This window comes from Manis pentadactyla, chromosome 7, assembly GCF_030020395.1.
Source record: "Manis pentadactyla isolate mManPen7 chromosome 7, mManPen7.hap1, whole genome shotgun sequence".
NCBI lineage: Eukaryota > Metazoa > Chordata > Mammalia > Pholidota > Manidae > Manis > Manis pentadactyla.
The window spans coordinates 4,022,399-4,040,710 of NC_080025.1; the positions used below are offsets into that span (position 1 = coordinate 4,022,399).

The 18,312-nt window shown below is 49.6% G+C and overlaps 2 protein-coding genes across 3 annotated transcripts in view; both read left to right on the top strand.

Moving 5' to 3' along the window:
- Positions 1-18,312, top strand: part of LOC118918920 (uncharacterized) — a 127,621-nt gene that overhangs the window by 96,516 nt on the left and 12,793 nt on the right. Inside the window, exons 6-12 of one of the 2 annotated variants that reach the window (XM_057505053.1) lie at positions 7,602-7,790; positions 8,564-8,640; positions 13,123-13,254; positions 14,444-14,570; positions 15,262-15,357; positions 15,789-15,859; positions 17,537-17,630. In XM_057505053.1, the coding sequence (XP_057361036.1) occupies positions 7,602-7,790; positions 8,564-8,640; positions 13,123-13,254; positions 14,444-14,570; positions 15,262-15,357; positions 15,789-15,859; positions 17,537-17,630 (786 nt within the window). The remainder of the gene's footprint in view (positions 1-7,601; positions 7,791-8,563; positions 8,641-13,122; positions 13,255-14,443; positions 14,571-15,261; positions 15,358-15,788; positions 15,860-17,536; positions 17,631-18,312) is intronic. The other variant, XM_057505054.1, reaches the window with a different exon arrangement.
- Positions 2,508-3,430, top strand: LOC118918919 (putative protein FAM90A26). Its single transcript, XM_057505061.1, has 2 exons — positions 2,508-2,634; positions 3,077-3,430. The coding sequence occupies exons 1-2, from the start codon at positions 2,515-2,517 to the stop codon at positions 3,275-3,277; spliced, it is 321 nt and encodes a 106-aa protein (XP_057361044.1). The 5' UTR covers positions 2,508-2,514; the 3' UTR covers positions 3,278-3,430.

Sequence of the window (18,312 nt, forward strand, 5' to 3'; positions counted from 1 at the left end):
CTGAAGTTTACCATGGAGCACCACATTGGGGAGGAGAATCTACAGTGGGTCTGTAGTCTGTATTTCTATTCTTCTTTTAATAATTTATCATATTTAGTAATTTTTAAATAATTGTGCAATTTTTAATTACAAATTCATCAATTTATAAAATTTGGCATCTCTCAATTTTATATTTTCCTATAGTTCTACAAATTTTATGAAGTACAGTAATAGACTTTCTAATCTTTTACTTGAAATTTGTCTAGAAGATTGATATTAGGATTTGCCACTACACACACACACACACACACACACACACACACACACACACACACAGGTGCATGAGGTGATGGGCCCCAAGGGTCTCTGTCCTCCTGCTCAGGTATTGCTCCTGGGTGGGGACAGGTTGTTCACAGATTCAAAGTGATATGTGAAAAAAATAATTAAAAAGTAGTGAATAGTCACAGAAATCATGGTGAGGGTCCTAACAACATAAATAGATGAAATTTTAAATATGAGAAATGGGTATGGAAACTGGGCAATGCACTCCCCAAGGGTACAGTGTACAGCATGTGGTCTCACCAGTAGGGGAATTTTGTAGTTTTATTGAGAGTTCTAAAAAAATTTATGAATGACCCCCGATTGTAATGACATGATGTATAAATAAGTGGTTGCTAACATATCTATAGATAGAAAAATGAAATCTCAAAGAAGAGTTCTATTTAATTAATAGGTGATCCAATGAATTCTATTCAAAATCTCAACAGATTTTATCTATTAAACAGATGAAGTTTATTGAGCATTTGGAGAGCGGTCCTGAGATGGCTGGTGCCTCCCAGTCCCAGTGGAGGGAGGCCCACGGGCCAGCTGGGGCAGTGGCTGGACAGCCAGGTCGCTAAGCCCGGGAATGGGGGAGGCCTGGCCCAGCAGGGGGCAGCCGAGCTAGGGTGGGGCTGGGACCCGGGGTGGGGGAGGGGTGCAGCTTCATAAATAATAAATGAGATGCAGGTTAAAAAGGCAGCACAAGTTCAAGTATACAAATCGTGAAGTACTGAAACTACCTTGAGTGGCAGCTGAAAAACGTTACTGAAAACAGAGTTTCTGCAAAATGGGGACCCTCGCCCTGTGCGGGAGGGGGTGCTGTTTGTTGACAGGCTTTGGAAGGAAGATGCTGACTGGGACTAAATTAGAAAATGCCCAAACGAAGTGATTTCCCATTTCCATTCCTAAATGTGTCTCCCTCATACACAAGCATTTGTCGAACACAGTCCACGGCCTGGTTGCCTTGGAAGAGAACTAACACCATTTGAGCAAATAACATCAATATCAACCTGTGGTAAAGTTAAGGCTGCACAAGAGTGTGACCGTCCTCATGCCAGAGAGCTCTGCACCTCCCGGCTAAAGCACTGAGTTTTCTGTTTAGGTGTATTTTACCACAATAAATAATGCGAAGCACAAAAAAGGGCAGGCAAAAATCAAGTGTTTATTCTTCTTACACAAAATGTATAATGTTAAGTGAATGCCTGATTTACATAGATTTTGGAAACTCACGAATATTTCCATGGAGAAGGCAGAGGTCACCGTGTCGGGTCGGGACGAGAAGCAAGGGTTGCTGACGGACTGACTCAGCGACCCCCCACCCCCGGGGCACGTGACCCGGAGACCGTATAAAGCCCAGCGAGGGACGGAAGCCCCCTCTCTGGCCCCGCGGGAGGCTGCATCTCACAGTGGGTCTGCCCAGCGCCCCCGTTTCTGACCCTCTGCTCACGGACAGGAGGAGCACACCTGGGCATCAGGTTGGTTGTCTTTAAATCTGGGCCTCCCAATACCCTCGGAGAAATACAGGACAGTGGGGACAATATGAGGTGATGTGGCTTAGGCACTGGGTTAAGGCTCCTTCAATTTTGATAGTATTTGTGGAGAACAGAGACTGATACAAGGCCTCGTTCTCAAGGCTAATTATTACGTGAGGTTCAAATTTAAAAGAGACGGGCTGGAGCATTCTGGTTGGCGGAGGATGAGCAGTTATGGAAACTGGTGGGTTACAGCTCTGGGCACTGGAAGCCTCAGGAATGTGTTGTTCATGCTTAGTTCAAACTAGGCATTTCACATTTATTAAGAATTCATTAGAAATGGGGGCATTGAGGACCAAAGGTAAAATAAAATAGTTCAGGCCCTCAGCGGGAGCTTGCCATCCAAGAGAGAGAAAATACATGTTTTCTATGTGAATTTGTATTTGAAAGTTGCCTCCTCTTACGTTGAATGGGAAATCCACCTTTCGGGAGGAACTCATCCGGTATTTTGTGCGGAGAATGACAAGGGCCACGGCATTACGGGGCGCGTTCCCGGAGCTCTGATTTTTGGAGGGTCGGGGAATCCCATCCTATCCTTTCCTAACTGAGTGCCTGTGGCAGAGCTGAACGGGCTCTGGCTCCCCGGTCGTTCGGGGGGCTCACCCAAGCTCTCAGCTTTGAATTCTCTTTTCCTCTTCCAGGAAGTCCGGGAAGCACAGCTCAGGAGAAAGGGGGTGGGCAGATGGCGGGCCGTCACCCCCAGCCCGGGCCCTGCAGCCCCCTCACAGCCCAGGGAGCCAAGAGGCGGCAGAGGGGCCCCCGGGGGCCCAGGGCTGCCCCTCCTGAACTCGAGGACCCCAGGGTAAGTGGAGGTGGGCACCTGCCGGGAACCAGGGGCTGGCATGGAGCCCAGAGACGGGGCGGACACGGGAAGTGCTGCGTCCCTTCCCGGCCAGGGGCCGCCTGCCCTGGGACCTCAGCCCCGGGCAGATGGGGCCACTCTGGGACTTGGGGGTGGGGGGGTGGTGCCTCCCTCCAGCTTCTGGGCGTGTCCAGGCTGGCGAGGGCCCGACTCCTCGAGGCTGGGTCTTCCCCTGCACCTCGAGGCCTCCCATCCCTCCTGCGGGGTCCTCCCTGTCACAGACTTTGGGAACCTCTGGAATATCTTTAGTCTCCTAGTGCCTGATTTGCCATATTTTCTGTCCTCTCTGCCCAAATTGATTCCACTCTGAAAATCCGCCCCTCCCTCCCCCGCCCGGGCCTGTGGGCTGCGGCTCGCTGACCCCCTCCTCCCGCGCTCGCAGGTGAAGTGCAAGGACTGTGGGGCCTTCGGGCACAGCGCCCGGAGCAGCAGGTGCCCCATCAGGTGCTGGCAGGGTGCCCTAGCCCCCCAGCCCTTGGGCTCCAGTGCGCTGAAGATCCGGGACCCCCGGAATCGGCAGGCCCCCCAGAACCCAGGCGCCCCCCTGGCGGCCCGGCCGGAGAAGGGGCCGACACAGAGGTGAGGAGCCAGGAGGGCGGGGACCAGGCTCGTGCTGAAGCCTGTGCAGACTGTGGCTGACCCCCCACTCCGCCAGGCAAGGACAGGGTTCCAGGAGGAAGAGAAGGGGCTCTGCCCTCCGGGACCCCCACTGGGAGCCCATTCCCCGGGAGCATCCCCAGTGCGGTGGCACGCTGGGGCGCTTTGCACTGGGGGCAGTCCAGCAGTGCGGCCCGCGGGGTGGTCCGGGCCCTGTCCCAGGGGCGCCCTGGGGGAGGGGTCGCGGAGGGGGAGGGTGGTCAGGGCAGAGCAAGGGCCTCTCTGCCTGGGCCCCCCAAGCAGGAACGGGCCTGGGCTGCTGAGGGGCTCCCCCTGAGCCTGCGCTGTGTTGCAGGCCCGAGGAGCGGGGCAGGGAGGCTGTGCTCCAGAGGTTCCCTAGGTTCGGCCCCGGGAGGCCGCCGCAGAGCCGGAAGGAGCTGCCGGAAGCACGTGACTGTGCGCGGGTGAGTCCCTGGTCCCCCTTCTTCCCTCCAGGCGCCAGCTGAGCGCCCATGGCCCCTGGCAGGTGGTTGGCATGTTTCTCCTGGGACCCGTGTGGTGCCCTGGTGTGCTTTTCTGATGCCATTTTTCCTTGATCATGTCGGTGTTGCTGGGGGAGTGGTGGCGGTGTCATTAGGTGCTTCCGGGTGGCAGCGTCTTCTGGCTGTGGGACACCCCCCAACATGTCAGTCTGCAGCCTCCTCCCAACAGCATATTCCTGGCCGTCCCGCGAGAGCAAATGAAAGGTCCCGTGTGCACGCAGCCCACCAGGCGTTTCCAGATCGTTTCTGTTTAGTGTCTTATGGAAGGAAATGTGTCGAGGTGATATTGTAATTTATGTTTTCCTAAGCCCGTGATTTGAATCCCTCTTTACAGCCACTTGCACTGCTTGTATATCTTTGGCTGCTTAGTTTTGTGCTGTAAGATGTCTTTGTGATTTGGGGAAGTATAAGTGTTACTTGCATTGAGGAAGTTCTAAGTATCGTCCGTGTGTCTCATCCTACAGCATCCAAACAGTCCGACGCCCGCCTACACAGCCAAGAGGACCTGCATCCTGCACCCCGGGGTGGGAGGCCTGCGGCACGTCCTCAGCCTCCAGGCTCAGACCAGCCCCCTGTCTGGAAACTCCCATCGGGACCCACATCCTGCCCCGGAGACCCTGGCTATGGACTTCAAACTCCTCACTGTGGCATCAGGCAAGAGGTGTGCCCAGTTCCCCGAGGGGCCAGGCCACGTGCCCCACAAGAGACCCAGACTCTGTCCCTTGCAGAGCGGCCCATGGAGCCCTGGGGCCCCTGAGCTTGTCGCCTCCCAGAGTCTCCACCGTCCACCAAGGGCACCTGGAGCAGCAGTGGCCCCCCAGGGGCAGAGCTGTGGCCTCCCACCTGCAGGCAGCCGGCCCCTCCTGGCTCCGGCCCAGGCCTGCACCGCACCCTGGGCCCCACCAGTACCCCAGGGGCCCGGCCAGCCCCTCAGGATGGTCTTCACAAGGTCACAGGAAGGCCACTGGAGCTCCAGGTTCCCCACTGGACCCTCGTGCCCTCCTCCTGCCGCGCCAGCCCACCTGGGCAGCAGCCTCCCACCTCACCCATGTCTGAGGGTTTCTGTGCCTGCGTGCCCTTGAGCGCCCTCTGTGAGGACCTTCAGCTTTCCTCCTCCTCTGACGAGGCCGAGTGGGAGGGACACACTCGTGGCTCCCAAGACTGTCCTCCCACCCGGCTGCCCCAACTGGAGGGCAGGTCACCGGGAGCGGGTCTTTCTGGTGCATCAGATTCCCAAGCCGTGCTGGGTGCACGAAGGCTGGAGAGGCAGCGCATGCTTGGGGCCGCGGCCCTGTCCTCTAATGATGCCAGTGTAAGCTGGATGTGAAATGTACTCTCCAAACGGAAATGAAAGTTCTCTATATTTAAACCACTGTGTATGAATTGGAGTCAGATTGTAGGGTTACATTTATTGATAATGGATAATTTCAAAGGAAGATGTGAAATTATTCTGTATTTGTGGGCAAATGTCTGAATTTTGGGACAGTGGGTAAAGGGTCGAATCACGTGCTCTGCAGATGTAAGCGGTGCCCTGTCCTGAGATGAGATTTATTACCTGTGTGAAGTTGATTCAGTAGATGTCAACATGGGGCATATTCTTGTTACTTTGTTCATTTTGGTTATTAAGTGTTGTTATGAAATTATCGTGGAAAATGTCCTTTCAATATTAAAGCTTTGCCAAACCTACCATATTGTACTTGGTTTTCATTTCTAGCACGCATAGCATTTAAATATTATTTTTATTCCTCACAGCTTATGAACTGAGGCTAAGGAGCTGTAGGGAAGACTGGTTTCTTAGAAATGCAGGTTCCCGGGGCACCAGCTCTGCTGCAGCAATTCTGCATGTCACCCCTGTGCCCACGGGGCCTGCTGTGGGTTCCCACGGGACAAGCCTTTATGCAGGTGATTCCCCCAGGCCCTCCGTCTTCCCTGGTGAGTGTTAATGTCTAAGTATGTCTGAATTCTACTCCAAAAGGGACAAAATTAGTGTGTCTGTTTTGAAGGCTGGGCACTGGGGTTTCAAAACTGCCCAGGTGATCTGATGGGTCGGGCACCGTGAGAGCCAGCTTCCCCTCAGTCTCGTGCTTGTCCGTTCTCTGAGGAGTCTCATTAGATTAGGCCATACATAGTAGCCTGGTTTTAACATAATCAAAGTTTTAAAGGCTCGATGTGTGGGTAGACAGAGGTGCTAGAGATGGGGGGACTTACGGTGCTGAGCTGAGTCTGACCTAACATGCCAACCAGTACAGTCCTGGTCTGTGTGTGCAGCTGCAGAAAAAAAACTATAACACCCTTTAGTTCTCTAGCAGCTGGCTTTATTGTTAAATAAGGAGAGCGCTCTGACTAACCTATTTTAATACACAAATTCATTCTGGGAGTCTCACTTTAAAACTGTGGGAGTTCTTTCAACAGGTTAAGTCTCTAAGGCTTCCTTTGTGGTATGCGTTCTTCTAAAGTGGAGAATTAATCTATTAGGGTCATGAAATGTATATCAAGGCAAAAAGGATTGGAAGGTATCTATATTTACAATTTTTGCCATTTAGCTTTTTAAACCATTTGGCCGTCGGTAGTGTGGTTGCATAATAATACATCACCATAAAATAGAACTTCAATAATGAAAGGGGCTTCAAACTGGAAACCTTTTTACTTTCATAAAAGAATTCAATCTTCAAAGGTTATGCCAAATGGTAGGGAGAGGCTTTTTAATGAAGAAATACTCGGGACTCATATTGAGGAGGAACTGGTATCTTAAGATGTAATCATCCAGAGGTGAGAGGTTGAGGCCTTCCGAGAACTTTCCTGAACATGCTTATAGTCTGGGCCTGCATGTGCTTTCCAAACTTCCTCTGTGTACAGAGCTCTTTGGATGTCCTAATATCCCAAAGATTTTGCAGGTAGATTTCTGGGACATCTGATGGTCTATTGTTTGTTCCTACCTGAACCTTCTTGCCCAGCTGTCTGTGGGTTTGCAGTAACCTTCTAGCTTTGTGAGCTCTTAGTTCTTCTGCAACCCATGAAACAGCTGGGGGCATATCAGTATGTGGCCAGCTACCCTCGTGACATCTGGTCTTCCAGGACCCCTGATATTTGGGACTTCTCAGTTTCCATACAGCTTCCCAGAGCTGTGCGAGAGCATCATTCTCACTGCTCCCTGGCCAGCACAAGCAGATGCCTTACAGTAGTTCGGTACTCAGATGTGTGGCCACGATGCTGAATTTCAGGCTGGAAGAACAGATGACAAAAGGAGAGCTAGGTGCTGTGGAGTGACATGATGCTGGGGACTTACCGCTCCCCCTAGGCTGGGTTTATGCGCCCTATTCCTGCATTGGGCTGCTCCCTCCCTGCAGAGAACTCTGTACCATTTGTCAGGGCTCATAGCCCCTGAGAACTGGTGAGTGTGGGCGTGCAGGACCGGAAACAGGAACCGTTTGCTTCTGACCTTTAGGGCCTAACCACGGGATTTCGTGCAAGAATCTCCAGGTTCATTGTATTCTTCCTACTCCAAACTGAGAATGAACTGTTTCTCCAACAGATATGGTTTCTTTTTATTGGCAAACATGCTAAAACACAGAACAAAACATAGATCTGAATGTGCTCGTTGATACAGCGGCGTGCTTTCCAGGCAGCTGATGGTGAGGACATTTCTGTGTGCCCTCCATCTGTGATGGATCCCATCTGTCAATACACAGACTTCTGTACATAGATGCATTTCTGTAAGGAATCCTCCTCGTTTACATTAAGCTCAACATACTTTGATGGTTCATACAGGTGTCTCCAATTCTCGCCCCTTCGCCATGTGGGTCTCCCTCGCGGACTCCGCTCACTCCAGGCTGCCGGCAGGGGGCGCACGAAGCCGCCTTTCATCCGGGCTCAGCCTGCCTGGTGCGCGTGCGCGCTGTGCCGTCGACACCTCGTGCGCAGTCGTCCAGGATGAGGAGGCGCCGGGGCCGATGTTGGGTGAGTGGGTCTCGCCGCAGTCGCTGGGCCGCGAGTGAGCACAGGGCCCAGTCCTCGACGTCGCGGCTTTCCGGGGAGAAATGCCGTGAGTGTAGACGAGGGAACCGCGTGGCCGTCATGAGACGCGGGAATGGAATGGCGGCTGGCGCCGGGCCCCGGGAGGGCGGAACGCGTGTGTGGGCCCTGAGCGCTGCGGGGCCGGGAGGCTGTGGGGGGCGCTGTGGCCACGCGCTATCCACTCGGGATCCACCACGTCCCACCCTCCGGCCCCACCGCGGGCGGCCCGCCTCTGTGACCGGAGGTCGTGCCTCGGCCGCCTCGCTGGGCCCGGGGGACCGGGGGCACCGCCCTGGGCGGGCGGGACACACGCAGGCGCGCTGGGCGTGACTCCGGGAGGGAAGGGCCAGTGTGGAAGCCTGAGCCTGGCCTGCGGTTCACAGCTGCTCTGTGTAGTGCGAACTCCCGGGCACGTCCAAGCTCTGGATTACTGTTCTAAGGGGAGAGTGGAAACCATCGCCGGCCCCTTAGACTCGGCGGCGCAGCTGCGCGGAGAGGGCCCGCTGGCCGAGCCGTGCGTGAGCGTGCGCGCTGCGGGCCCCCTTGAACTGTCCCACAATTGGGAGTAAACTGCGCCGCCTCACCCCCTTTTTAAATTTCGGGAGCGTCACCGGTGTGTTTCTCTCTGCAATCCTTTACGAGTTCAGATCTGGCAGCAGATCTCCATAGGCTCAGACGCTGCATACAGAGAGTAACTTCTTGTTCTACTCATGAAGGTGCATCGTGCCTCGTGCGGCATCCCGTGGAAGGTCGGAGTCCCGAGCAGCTTGCTGAGCTAGCTCGCTTCTCCCGGGTCAGTGTCTGGATGGGCCGTGTGCCCCCCTGAGCCCAAGGGATGGGGAGGAATTGGCCTCCCAGGTGCCCGTGAAGCCAGGAAAGGTCCTCATGGCTTTGAGGTGAAAGGAGGGCTTTGTAGGCATGCAGGAATGGCCTGTTCTTACCTGTATGGGGAAAACAAGGATTCGCTCTGGGTTTAGGAATTTAACCAAGGCCAGAGAATGAATGCGAGGTGAGCCAAGACGAGAACTCACGTTTTTGCCTCCCTCTCAGACTTTATCTTTCTTTAAAAATTAATACAAATAGATTCATTTTTATTGACTATAACTGACGTAAACCATTGTATGAGTTCCAGGTGTACAACATAGCGGTTCAGTATTTACATATATCGTGAGACGATCACCACAATAAGTCTAGTTGTCACCACACAGTTGCAAAAAATATTTCTTTTTCTCTTGCTGAGAACTTTTATGGTCTCTCTTAGCAACTTTCAGGTGTGTAATGCAAAATTATTGACCACAGTCACTGTCCTGTATGTTACGTCCTCATCACTTACATATTTTATAACTGGAAGTTTGTATGTTTTGATCCCCTTCACCCATTTCAGCCCCCCACCCCCAACCTCTAGCAACCACTGATCTGTTCTTTTTATGAGTTTGCTCTTTGGTTTTCTTTTCTTTTTAGATTCAAGCGCCATACAGGGTTTGTCTTTCTCTCTTACTTCACTTGCCACAATGCCTTTAAGGTCCATTCATCTTGTTGCAAATGGCAAGATTTCCTTCTTTTCCATTCTTTATACAGATACACATGTCACGTCTTCTTCATCCATCCATCGATGGACACTCAGGTAGCTCCCATGTCTTGGCTGTTGTAAATAATGTTGCAGTGAACATGGGGGTGCAGGTGGCTTTTTGAATTAGTGTTTTCCTTTCCTTCAGACAAATACTCAGAAGTGGAATTGACACATGGAAGCCGGAAGGCTGAGAATATTTTGGTAGTTTCAACCCATTTAAAAATAAAGACTGGTTATCTTTCTGTAAATTCCCTGCAGTGCTTGTGGGAACAGGCCAGAACCCACTCAGCAGGGAGGCCTTTGGCTGCTGTTAGAACACCAATAGGATTTAAACAATCGCTCTGTTTTCCGTAATTGTACCTATGTGGTTTATTTAATTAGAAGGAAAATTCTTTGCCAAGTTATTCCTTGATTAGATATATCCTGGTTGACATCCAAAGTAAACAGGGTCTGTCCTTTGCATTGTGATTCTGATTTAAGTTATCCACTATATCAAAATGAGTCGAAAAACAAATATGTGTCTGTTCTTAGAACGAAGCTCTGAGCTCAGGAGTGTGGGGACAGCACACTCAGTAACCACACAGTGTCACATCTACTTAGGTAGTGGAGAAAAATTTCCCCAGTCAGATCCAACTTCCTTTACTTTGTCAGTAAACTTTAATTATGAAGATGACTGTGACTGTGACTGAGGCCATTTGCAGTACATCTTCTGAAGTCAGATTAGGTGGTGTGTGTACATGAAATTTCTGTTTATTCCTAATTCGTAAATCAAAAGTCAAAGAAACTTGCCTTAAGATTCTGCAGGTGATTTTTCTGCAGGCAGTCTTGGCAGTGAAGAAAGGAACAAACAAATGCATAGTGAGAAATTAGGTGAGTAACCTGACGGAAAAGTAGGGGTCTACTCAAGGCACCTAGTTGGGAAGGGAAGACTTAGGTGGCAGTTTAAAGAAGGGGTCTCTGAAGATACGGTATTTAGTCTCAGACTGAAGCTGACTGAGTAGAGAGTGCTCGTATGTGCACAGACGATGGGGTGAAAACGAAGGCTCACGGTACTCAGAACAGTGGTGCTCAGGTGTGTCATTCTGGAAAGTAGTGTCAGAGATCTGGGCGTCTAGGGGAACCATTATCTGACTTTGAAAACTAGAAGAGAAGAAAGTTTATTTGTGGAAGAATTAAGGGCTTTGTTTTGAATCAGATTTCCTTTTCCATTCCTGAAATACACACAGGTGGAGATGATAACTCAGAAATGGAATCTAGATACGAGTTTAGTGAGAACAGTGGAAGACATTGCAGCAAGTGAAGGCGTGTGAGATTTCCAGGAGAGTGTATCGTCCAAGGAGAGAAAGGGGTAGGATTGAACCTCTAGGCATTTCAACAGTAAACTCCTTGGTTGAGGAGAAGCCTCCAAAGGATTTCTGGAAGGAGCGACTAGAATATTGTAAAAGTAATTAAGAATCCGAGCTGTCAGAGAAGCCAAGGAAAATAATGAAGTTTCTAAAAGGAGATCATGTGCCACTCCTGCTCTGGCTCCAAGTCAAAGACCGAGGAAGACTCCATGGATGTAATTATGGGGGTAACTGTGATCATGCCAAGATTTATTAACGTGGAGATCATTAGTGATTCTTGTGAAAGAGTGAGGAGATGTGGGGAAGCTGTAACTAAATATGTACTGCTTTCTCAGGCTAATTTGAAGGGGAAAAGGTCGTGTGTCAGGCACTAGATGTACATTGGTTTAGACAAGGTTTATTCAAGAATGGAGAGACTAAATGAATTTAAGGAGATGGATGGGGAAGTGATGAAGAGATGACTGGTAAAGGAAATTAAGTTTATAATCAATAATACACAATATTAGAGAGAGTAGAAGTTGATTTAATTAGGAATAGAGATGACATTTCAGTTTTGACAAGAGAGGATGCGCCATTGGGTTGAAATTCAAGAATAATTGTAGATTTCATGCCAGTGAGGTGAAGTATTTCTTCAAACTAATTCATCTCTGCAGTAGGAAGTGAAGCCATTTTTGGAAAGTGGAGAAAAAGGTGAGAATTTGGGAGATTCAAAGGGCACAGGTAATATTGAGATACTAACAAAGCATGACAGTGATTATCAAGCCATAGTAGGATGCCAGGTATTTAGAGAAAGCCACTGGGGGATTTGTGATGCTGTAACGGGACCAGATCAGCACCTAATCCTGAGCTGTGACAGCCGCAGCCATGGGAAGGGAGATACTTGAAGTCTCCTGGGGTTGGGGGTCCCCATCAGCAGATGGGGGGAGGCACTAAGGGGTGTTAGAATTGTTAGTCTTGTACACGTTCAAATGAGTAGTGTGCGTAACGCTGATGAGTAAAAATTAGGAGAGGTGGGGTCTGATTTTGGAAATCGGGGTCCCTGAACTGGAGGTGCCCATGTAGAGGAGAAGCTGGGTGGGGGAGCAGGCTGAAAGGAGGAGGTCTGTGAGGGAGTCTGTGGTCATGAATCTGACTGGTGACATCAACAGGTAAAGCTTGGTTCTGGACTCTTTCCTCAGGATGAGCATATTTAGTTACCTGACATTCAGAGAAGGAGCTGATTTTAAGTTCTAGCCCCAAGACCTCGCCATGTACTTTGGTCATGCATCTAAAGCTTTCTGAACCTGGTGCACATCCCTTGTTGAATGTGTAACTAATCCATAAATGCAGGGTTACTGTGAGTATTAAGTACAATGCATGTAAGCAAATATATGTCAGTTCTACTCATAGAGTCTTAATTCATACAAGCAGAGTTTTTTCCCTTTCCAGGTCCTCTAGGTCAAAAGGTTTAAATCATATCCTGTTCTTAACATATTATCAGTGTCTGTTGATGTACATTTAGCTGTAAATATTGTTTTAGGTTTAAAGTACTATTGAGAGGTGACAAATTCTTTCATAAACTTAAATTATGAAATGCAGAGAGAGAGAGAGAGAGAATCTCATTGATAAAAACAACTAGAAGTCCAGACAGCATTTCACCCAAGGAGTCGATAGATTTCCTCTAGAACGAAGCCCCTTCCCTCTGTGTTTTGTGACACAAGGCAGCGTCATGACGCATGCACTCTGGTTTCCGGTGTGAGGGGTCCTGTGTGCTGCACTTGCGGGGTGAGAGTCACTGAGCCCATGAGCAAGTCTGTGACTTGTCCCAGCCCAACATTAAAGAGATTCCCAAGTTGCTCAGCCACATATCCAAGGCCGTGAAGTACCTACCTAGGGTTAGGGCACGAGCGTGGCCTGAACCCCACACGTGGGGAGCAGAGATGACTGATGGCAAGCGTACCTTCGGAGAGTGTGGGACAGTAATGAGCTGAGCTGGGGGCTGGAAAACAATGCGAGGATGTGACCTGGGTTATGGAAACAAGAATCTCCATGTGACAGGAACCAGATTCTGCTAGTATTTGGTGCTGGGGATTAAATAATACCTCTGAACACTAGGTCTAATGAAACTATAAAGCCCTATACTTTTGATGTGTCTATAATGGGGAAGTTATATCTTTATGTGCCTCAGTAGCCAGAGACGACTTCTTGTTGACCCTCAGAGAAGAGCGCCCCCTCCCCTTTGTCCGCATTCACTCTGCAGGTGCATGTGGGGGGGACCATGGGGGGAGTCCCTGCCATGTGAGGGTTTGCGGATCCGGGATAGGCCTATCTAGGTGTGTTGGAAAAGACTGCATCTCCCAGGTTCTTTCTCTTCCTTCAGCTCTGTCTGCTTAGTCTTCGGACTGCCCTTGGTGGGGATCCACAGGAGGACGGAGCCGCCGAGTCGCAGACAATGCAGCCGCAGGTGTGGGGGGGCTCTTCCTTAGGAGCCGACACCTGTGTTTCCCAGGAGGTGAGCAGGCTTCTCTTGGGGGCCTGGATCTTCTGTGTGTCCCATGAGATGTCAGTGTCTGTCACATTTCATCAGGACTCGGGGGGCTTAGGGCAGGTCAGGGAGAACCCCATACCTCCGCAGTATACACACTGCTTTACTCATCCCCTTAAGGACGTCGTTGCAGAAAAGATGAAACATCGTTTCTTCTCATCCATCCGTGGCCTCAGTTGAGGAATGACTCCCTCGTTAACCATGTCCGCGCCTGCAGTGGGCTTAGACGCGAGCGGGCCCCGTGACAGGAGCGCGTAAGAGCTGAGTCCCCAGCGTGTGGGGAGGAAGCTCGGCCCACCCAGCGTTTTAGGTGCAGCAGGGGGGCTGGGCGGCTTTGACATGGGCTGCGGAGAGCAACAGCAATGCGCAGTCATCCGTTTCTCCTGATTTTAAACTTACTGATGTTTTTCTAGAGTATAATTGAACATTTTAATAACAAAAAAAATTTTTCCTTACCACTCTTGTCCTAAATAACCCCATTTCCCTTTTTATAATTAAAGTTTGTCCAAATTTGAATACAGAAAAAAATGTCTGGTGAGTAATATTTTCTAATTTGGGCTGTGTGTTGAGGAGAATTGTAACAGAAAATACATGGCCCTGTAGCAATTGTTGAAGGGCTGGGGAAACCAGGTTCCTGCGAGTGGCTCTGCTCCCCGTTGGCACACAGGTGGGGTGGTGGTGCAGGCGGGCAGTGACATCATGCCTGGAGGCCTGCCCTGAAAGCTTTCCCACGGGATGGCCAGGCCAGCCTATGCTGTGGACCGCAGTCTTAGGACCTCTGCACTTGGCTTCTGAACTGTATGTCTTCTGCTTTATCAGGGGCCTGTGAGTTTTGTAGAGACGGGAGAGGCCACACCTGCCTGTCCAGGTTCTGTCAGAGGCCCGTCCAGTCCTGCAGAATGTTGAGCATGGCTGTAGCCAGGTTATTTCCACCATACCTCACAAGATAATCATTTGTAGTGAAGTTATGGTTTCAAAGTGTGTGTATATTTCTGTGAAAGACACATGACATGACAGCCTAGAGAACCGTTTGACGAACCCAACAGGGTCTGCGCTCTGTGTATACAGCAGCCTGTCCCAGCACCTCTGTGTCCAGCGTGCTCCCCTGGCCCTTGGTCGGGAAGGCCCGGCTGCATCAGTGTCCGTGATGTCTTAGGGATCAGTGACCTTCAAGGATGTCGCTGTGGACTTCACCCAGGAGGAGTGGGCCCTGCTGGACGCGTCCCAGAGGCAGCTGTACAGAGACGTGATGCTGGAGAACATCGGCCAGCTGGTCTCCGTGGGTGAGTCCGTGTCCGCCCGGTGTGTTCACTCAGCAGGTGTCCAGAGCAGCCTCTGCCTCCGCCCCTCGCTCAGATTCTCTCGCGGTTCTTAAAACTACCTGAAGGTAGTTGAGTCATGTACGTGCACTTATTTTGTCATCCCAAAAGAATACAGTTTTCCTGACCCTTTCATACCTGTCTTCCTTCTTGATCTCTTACACTCAGGACTGTGCTGGGAATTCAGTGAGTAAGTTTTAAAGAATGGAAGTATTAAATACTTACTAAATAACCATTCTGCTCTATACACTCGCCTGGTGGTTAAAAATCATTCATGAAAATTAAACCAATTATCTACTTCCAAATAGAAATTAGACTGTTCTGGTGGAGCTTCTGTGGAGATTTTTAAAGAAATACAGTTCCTCCTATTGTGGAAACATCTAATTTCTCCTTTGCTGAGAACACTGAAGGCTCCTCCCTTTGCCTTTGGCTTTGGGCCTGTGCGCCAGCAGCAGGAAGATCCCCTTTGCGGGCACAGCGTCCGGAGGTCCTTCCTGCCCTGGCGCAGGGCCTTCACCACTTTGGGGGCTCTTCCCGGGCTCTCCCTCTGTGCTCACCTAGTTCTTCCTTGGCACCCTGCCCTGAAAGTAAAGAACAGGCCTTGTTCGCAGCACAGAATCCAAAACTGATAGACCTTTTCTCCCCCCACAAACAGGGTATCAACTGTGCAAATCAGATGTGGTTTCCCAGCTGGAGCAAGGCGTGGAGCTGTGGAGGGCAGAACGAGGATTTCCCCAAGGCCTGAGTCCAGGTGAGCTCCTGTCCCGGGGTGCAGGCCCTGGGAAGTGTGGGCTGCAGATTTTCTTGAGTGAGTTATGTTTTCGGGGGCCCTGGACTCTCTGCACTTCCTTTTGGCCTCAGAAGATGAATGGTTATGTCTGTCAAAGACAGTTTCACGTAGTGTCCTTTATCCTGTTCCCTTTCCTTTGACAGTTTTCCTTCTCTTTACCCTACCAACATCCAGTCTTGGTTTTATTTTTTTCTCTTATCTCAGTCTTGAAAATCCTTCCTGATTTTCATTCCTGAGATGCACCTCGGCTCCCTGAGGTGCTCCTCCTCCTCGCGTTCTCCCTCTGTGTGAGGGTCAGTATTCGAATCATCCTCCCACAGGCCTTACGTGCTCTCCAACAGTTTTCTTCCTTGAATGCCACACTAGAATTTTTCTTTTTTACATTATTTTAGACAGGGAAAGACAAGAAATAATATCCATACAAGATATCTGCAGAAAGGATCTGTCTAATTGCACGTCAATGGTAAGTTTCAAGGACTGAAACCCCTTCTGTCCATTAAAGACATGGGAACTGGAAGATTTTTAAATGCAGCACATGACTCTGCTATTTGAGGCAGGTGTAAATGTTGCCTCCACAGGAAGTTTTGGGTAGTTTGAATTGAGAGAAAAATTAATATATGCTCAAAACCATAACCTGAGTTCTTATAAAAGAATAGTTGCATCAACATGACTTACACATCTAGTCTTTGAGACTAATGAAGCCTTTAAAATAAATCTGATAGCTCTGCAGTGGAGATGTTATGAAAGAGGAAAAATCTCTTTGCATTGTAGAAAAAGACACACCTTTGTAAATAGTATGGGAAAGATTTTTAACCAGAGATACACAGGGCGTGAACAAATTAGAAGTCATATGCAGAGAAAAGACTTAATGAATGTGTGTGAGAAAGTCCTTAGCAGCCTCTCATCTCTTTCAAACAGCAGATATTTCACACTGGAAAGGATGCCTGTGAATGTAATGAGTATGGGGAAGTTTTCACTTACAGATCCGTCGTGCCTCAACATTTGTTACATCACAGGGGGAAAAATCCCTGTAAACGTGATGAATGCAGGAAGGAAATCTGCCAGAGCTCTCAGCTTTCTCTACACGGAAGGACACACACTAGTGAAAAAAATCCTAAAAATATGATAAATGTAGGAGATGCTTCAGCCTAATTTTTATTCACACCAAAGAATTCACACTGGAGAGAAACCTTATAAATGTAATGAGTGTGGGAAACAGTTCAGCCAAAATTCTAACTTGAACTCACACAAAAGAAGTCACACAGGAGAGAAATCCTGCACATGTAGTAAATGTGGGAAAGCTGTCTTTTATCCTTCCTCCTGTAGTTAACATAGGAGAGTTCCCACTGGAGAGAAATAGGAGTTCTTAGGTCAAAACTCCGGTCTTAGGCAGCATGAGTGTTCACGCGAGAAAGGAAATCTGTGTATCAGATGAATGTGGCCAAAATTCCAAGCATACATCTCACCCTTACGAGTGAACTGGAGAGCCTCCAGTCACCGCATCATGACTGGGGAGGCGGGGTCCTGACGCTCGGCTCTGACGCGCACACCAGGGCCTCCCACGGGAGACGCTGCGTGCGGTTGGTCGGTGTGCCTTCAGCTCTGATCTGCCCTTCCGCTGGTGAGCAGACTCTGCAGCGCTACAGCACAGGCTACGGAAAGCTTCCATAACACACTTCGTCAGAGTATTCAGAATTTTGCCAAATAACCTATTACAAAGAATTTAAGATGGAAATGTAGATGTGTGCTGTGATCCAGAATTGTTTAATGAAGAATTTGTAACAAAAAATTAAATTATTTCACTAGATTGGTATGTGTAATCATAAACATGGTTAAAGTTGTTCCCAAAAAATCTAGTATGTTGTTCACTTTGTATTTTTATGCAGCTTTAACCGTAATTACAGAGGCTTGGGTTAATCATAAAATAACCTAAATAAACTGGAAAACCATAATACAAAATAATGTGATTTAACTGTTATATCAGTGTTTAAGAATATATGTACATGATATCAAGTAATGTAAACACAGAAGAATAAACAGTTTGTGACTCAAAGTCTGATGTTTAAATAATACTGCTCTTTTTAAAACGGCAGCCCTGTCGGTCACACCTGCCTGCCACAATCATTCCTGTCTTGAACAGGTCAGAGAAGGAGAGGGAGGGGATGGAAGGCCGGAAGACCAGGACGCCGGGCCCGAGTCGTGGGAAGATACTGCAGAAGGAGAAGTGAGTACAGGTGTGGAAGCCCGTGGCTGGAGTCTGAGCCCAAGGCCACACTGGGCAGGGGTAGACTGTGGGGAGCCCTCGGGGAGCCGAGGGGCTGGCGGAAGCAGAGTGGAGGGAGAGACAGGAGACCGGTCGCCCCGTGTGGATGCGGAAGGGGCCTCTGGTGGTAGACTCACCGTCATGGAGAGGCTGAGCTGCAGGGAGAGGCCTGAGCAGGAGATGAGCTCGACTTTGGGACAGGTACTGGTGATCCCACGAAGGGGCCCAGGGAGGGAGGGACAGGGTGGTTAAAGGGCAGGATGGGGGAGTGTGGGGTACACTGAGGGGACTGGGAGTTGGGTCTGGAGTAGGGTGTGGGGCAAGGAGAGCAGGCCTGTGGTAAGTCTGGTTCTTTCTCTTCTTTCCCAGTGCCCTCTGAGAATTCTGCCATATAAACCTTGGAACTCTCTGGTAGTAACTTTGCTAGGCAGTCTTCTAAGTCTGCCCCAGGATTCTGCTCCTGGGGTTGACTTTCTCTCTTGGCTTCAGTTCTGGACCTTTGAATGTGGTGGAACATTGTTCTCCTAGTTAGGTCACATGACTTGGCAATGGTCAAGGGGTTTGCGGATGCCATTAAGGTCGTTACTCAGTTGATTGTAGGATCACAAGAAGTTTTTCCTGCATATGCATGATCTATCTGTGCCTTTTAAAGA

Bases quoted from the DNA above. Each gene is read 5' to 3' on its own strand.
- LOC118918919 (XM_057505061.1), top strand. From the start codon at position 2,515: ATGGCGGGCCGTCACCCCCAGCCCGGGCCCTGCAGCCCCCTCACAGCC. The intron at 2,635-3,076 runs GTAAGTGGAGGT...CCGCGCTCGCAG, and splicing joins CTGAACTCGAGGACCCCAGG to GTGAAGTGCAAGGACTGTGG.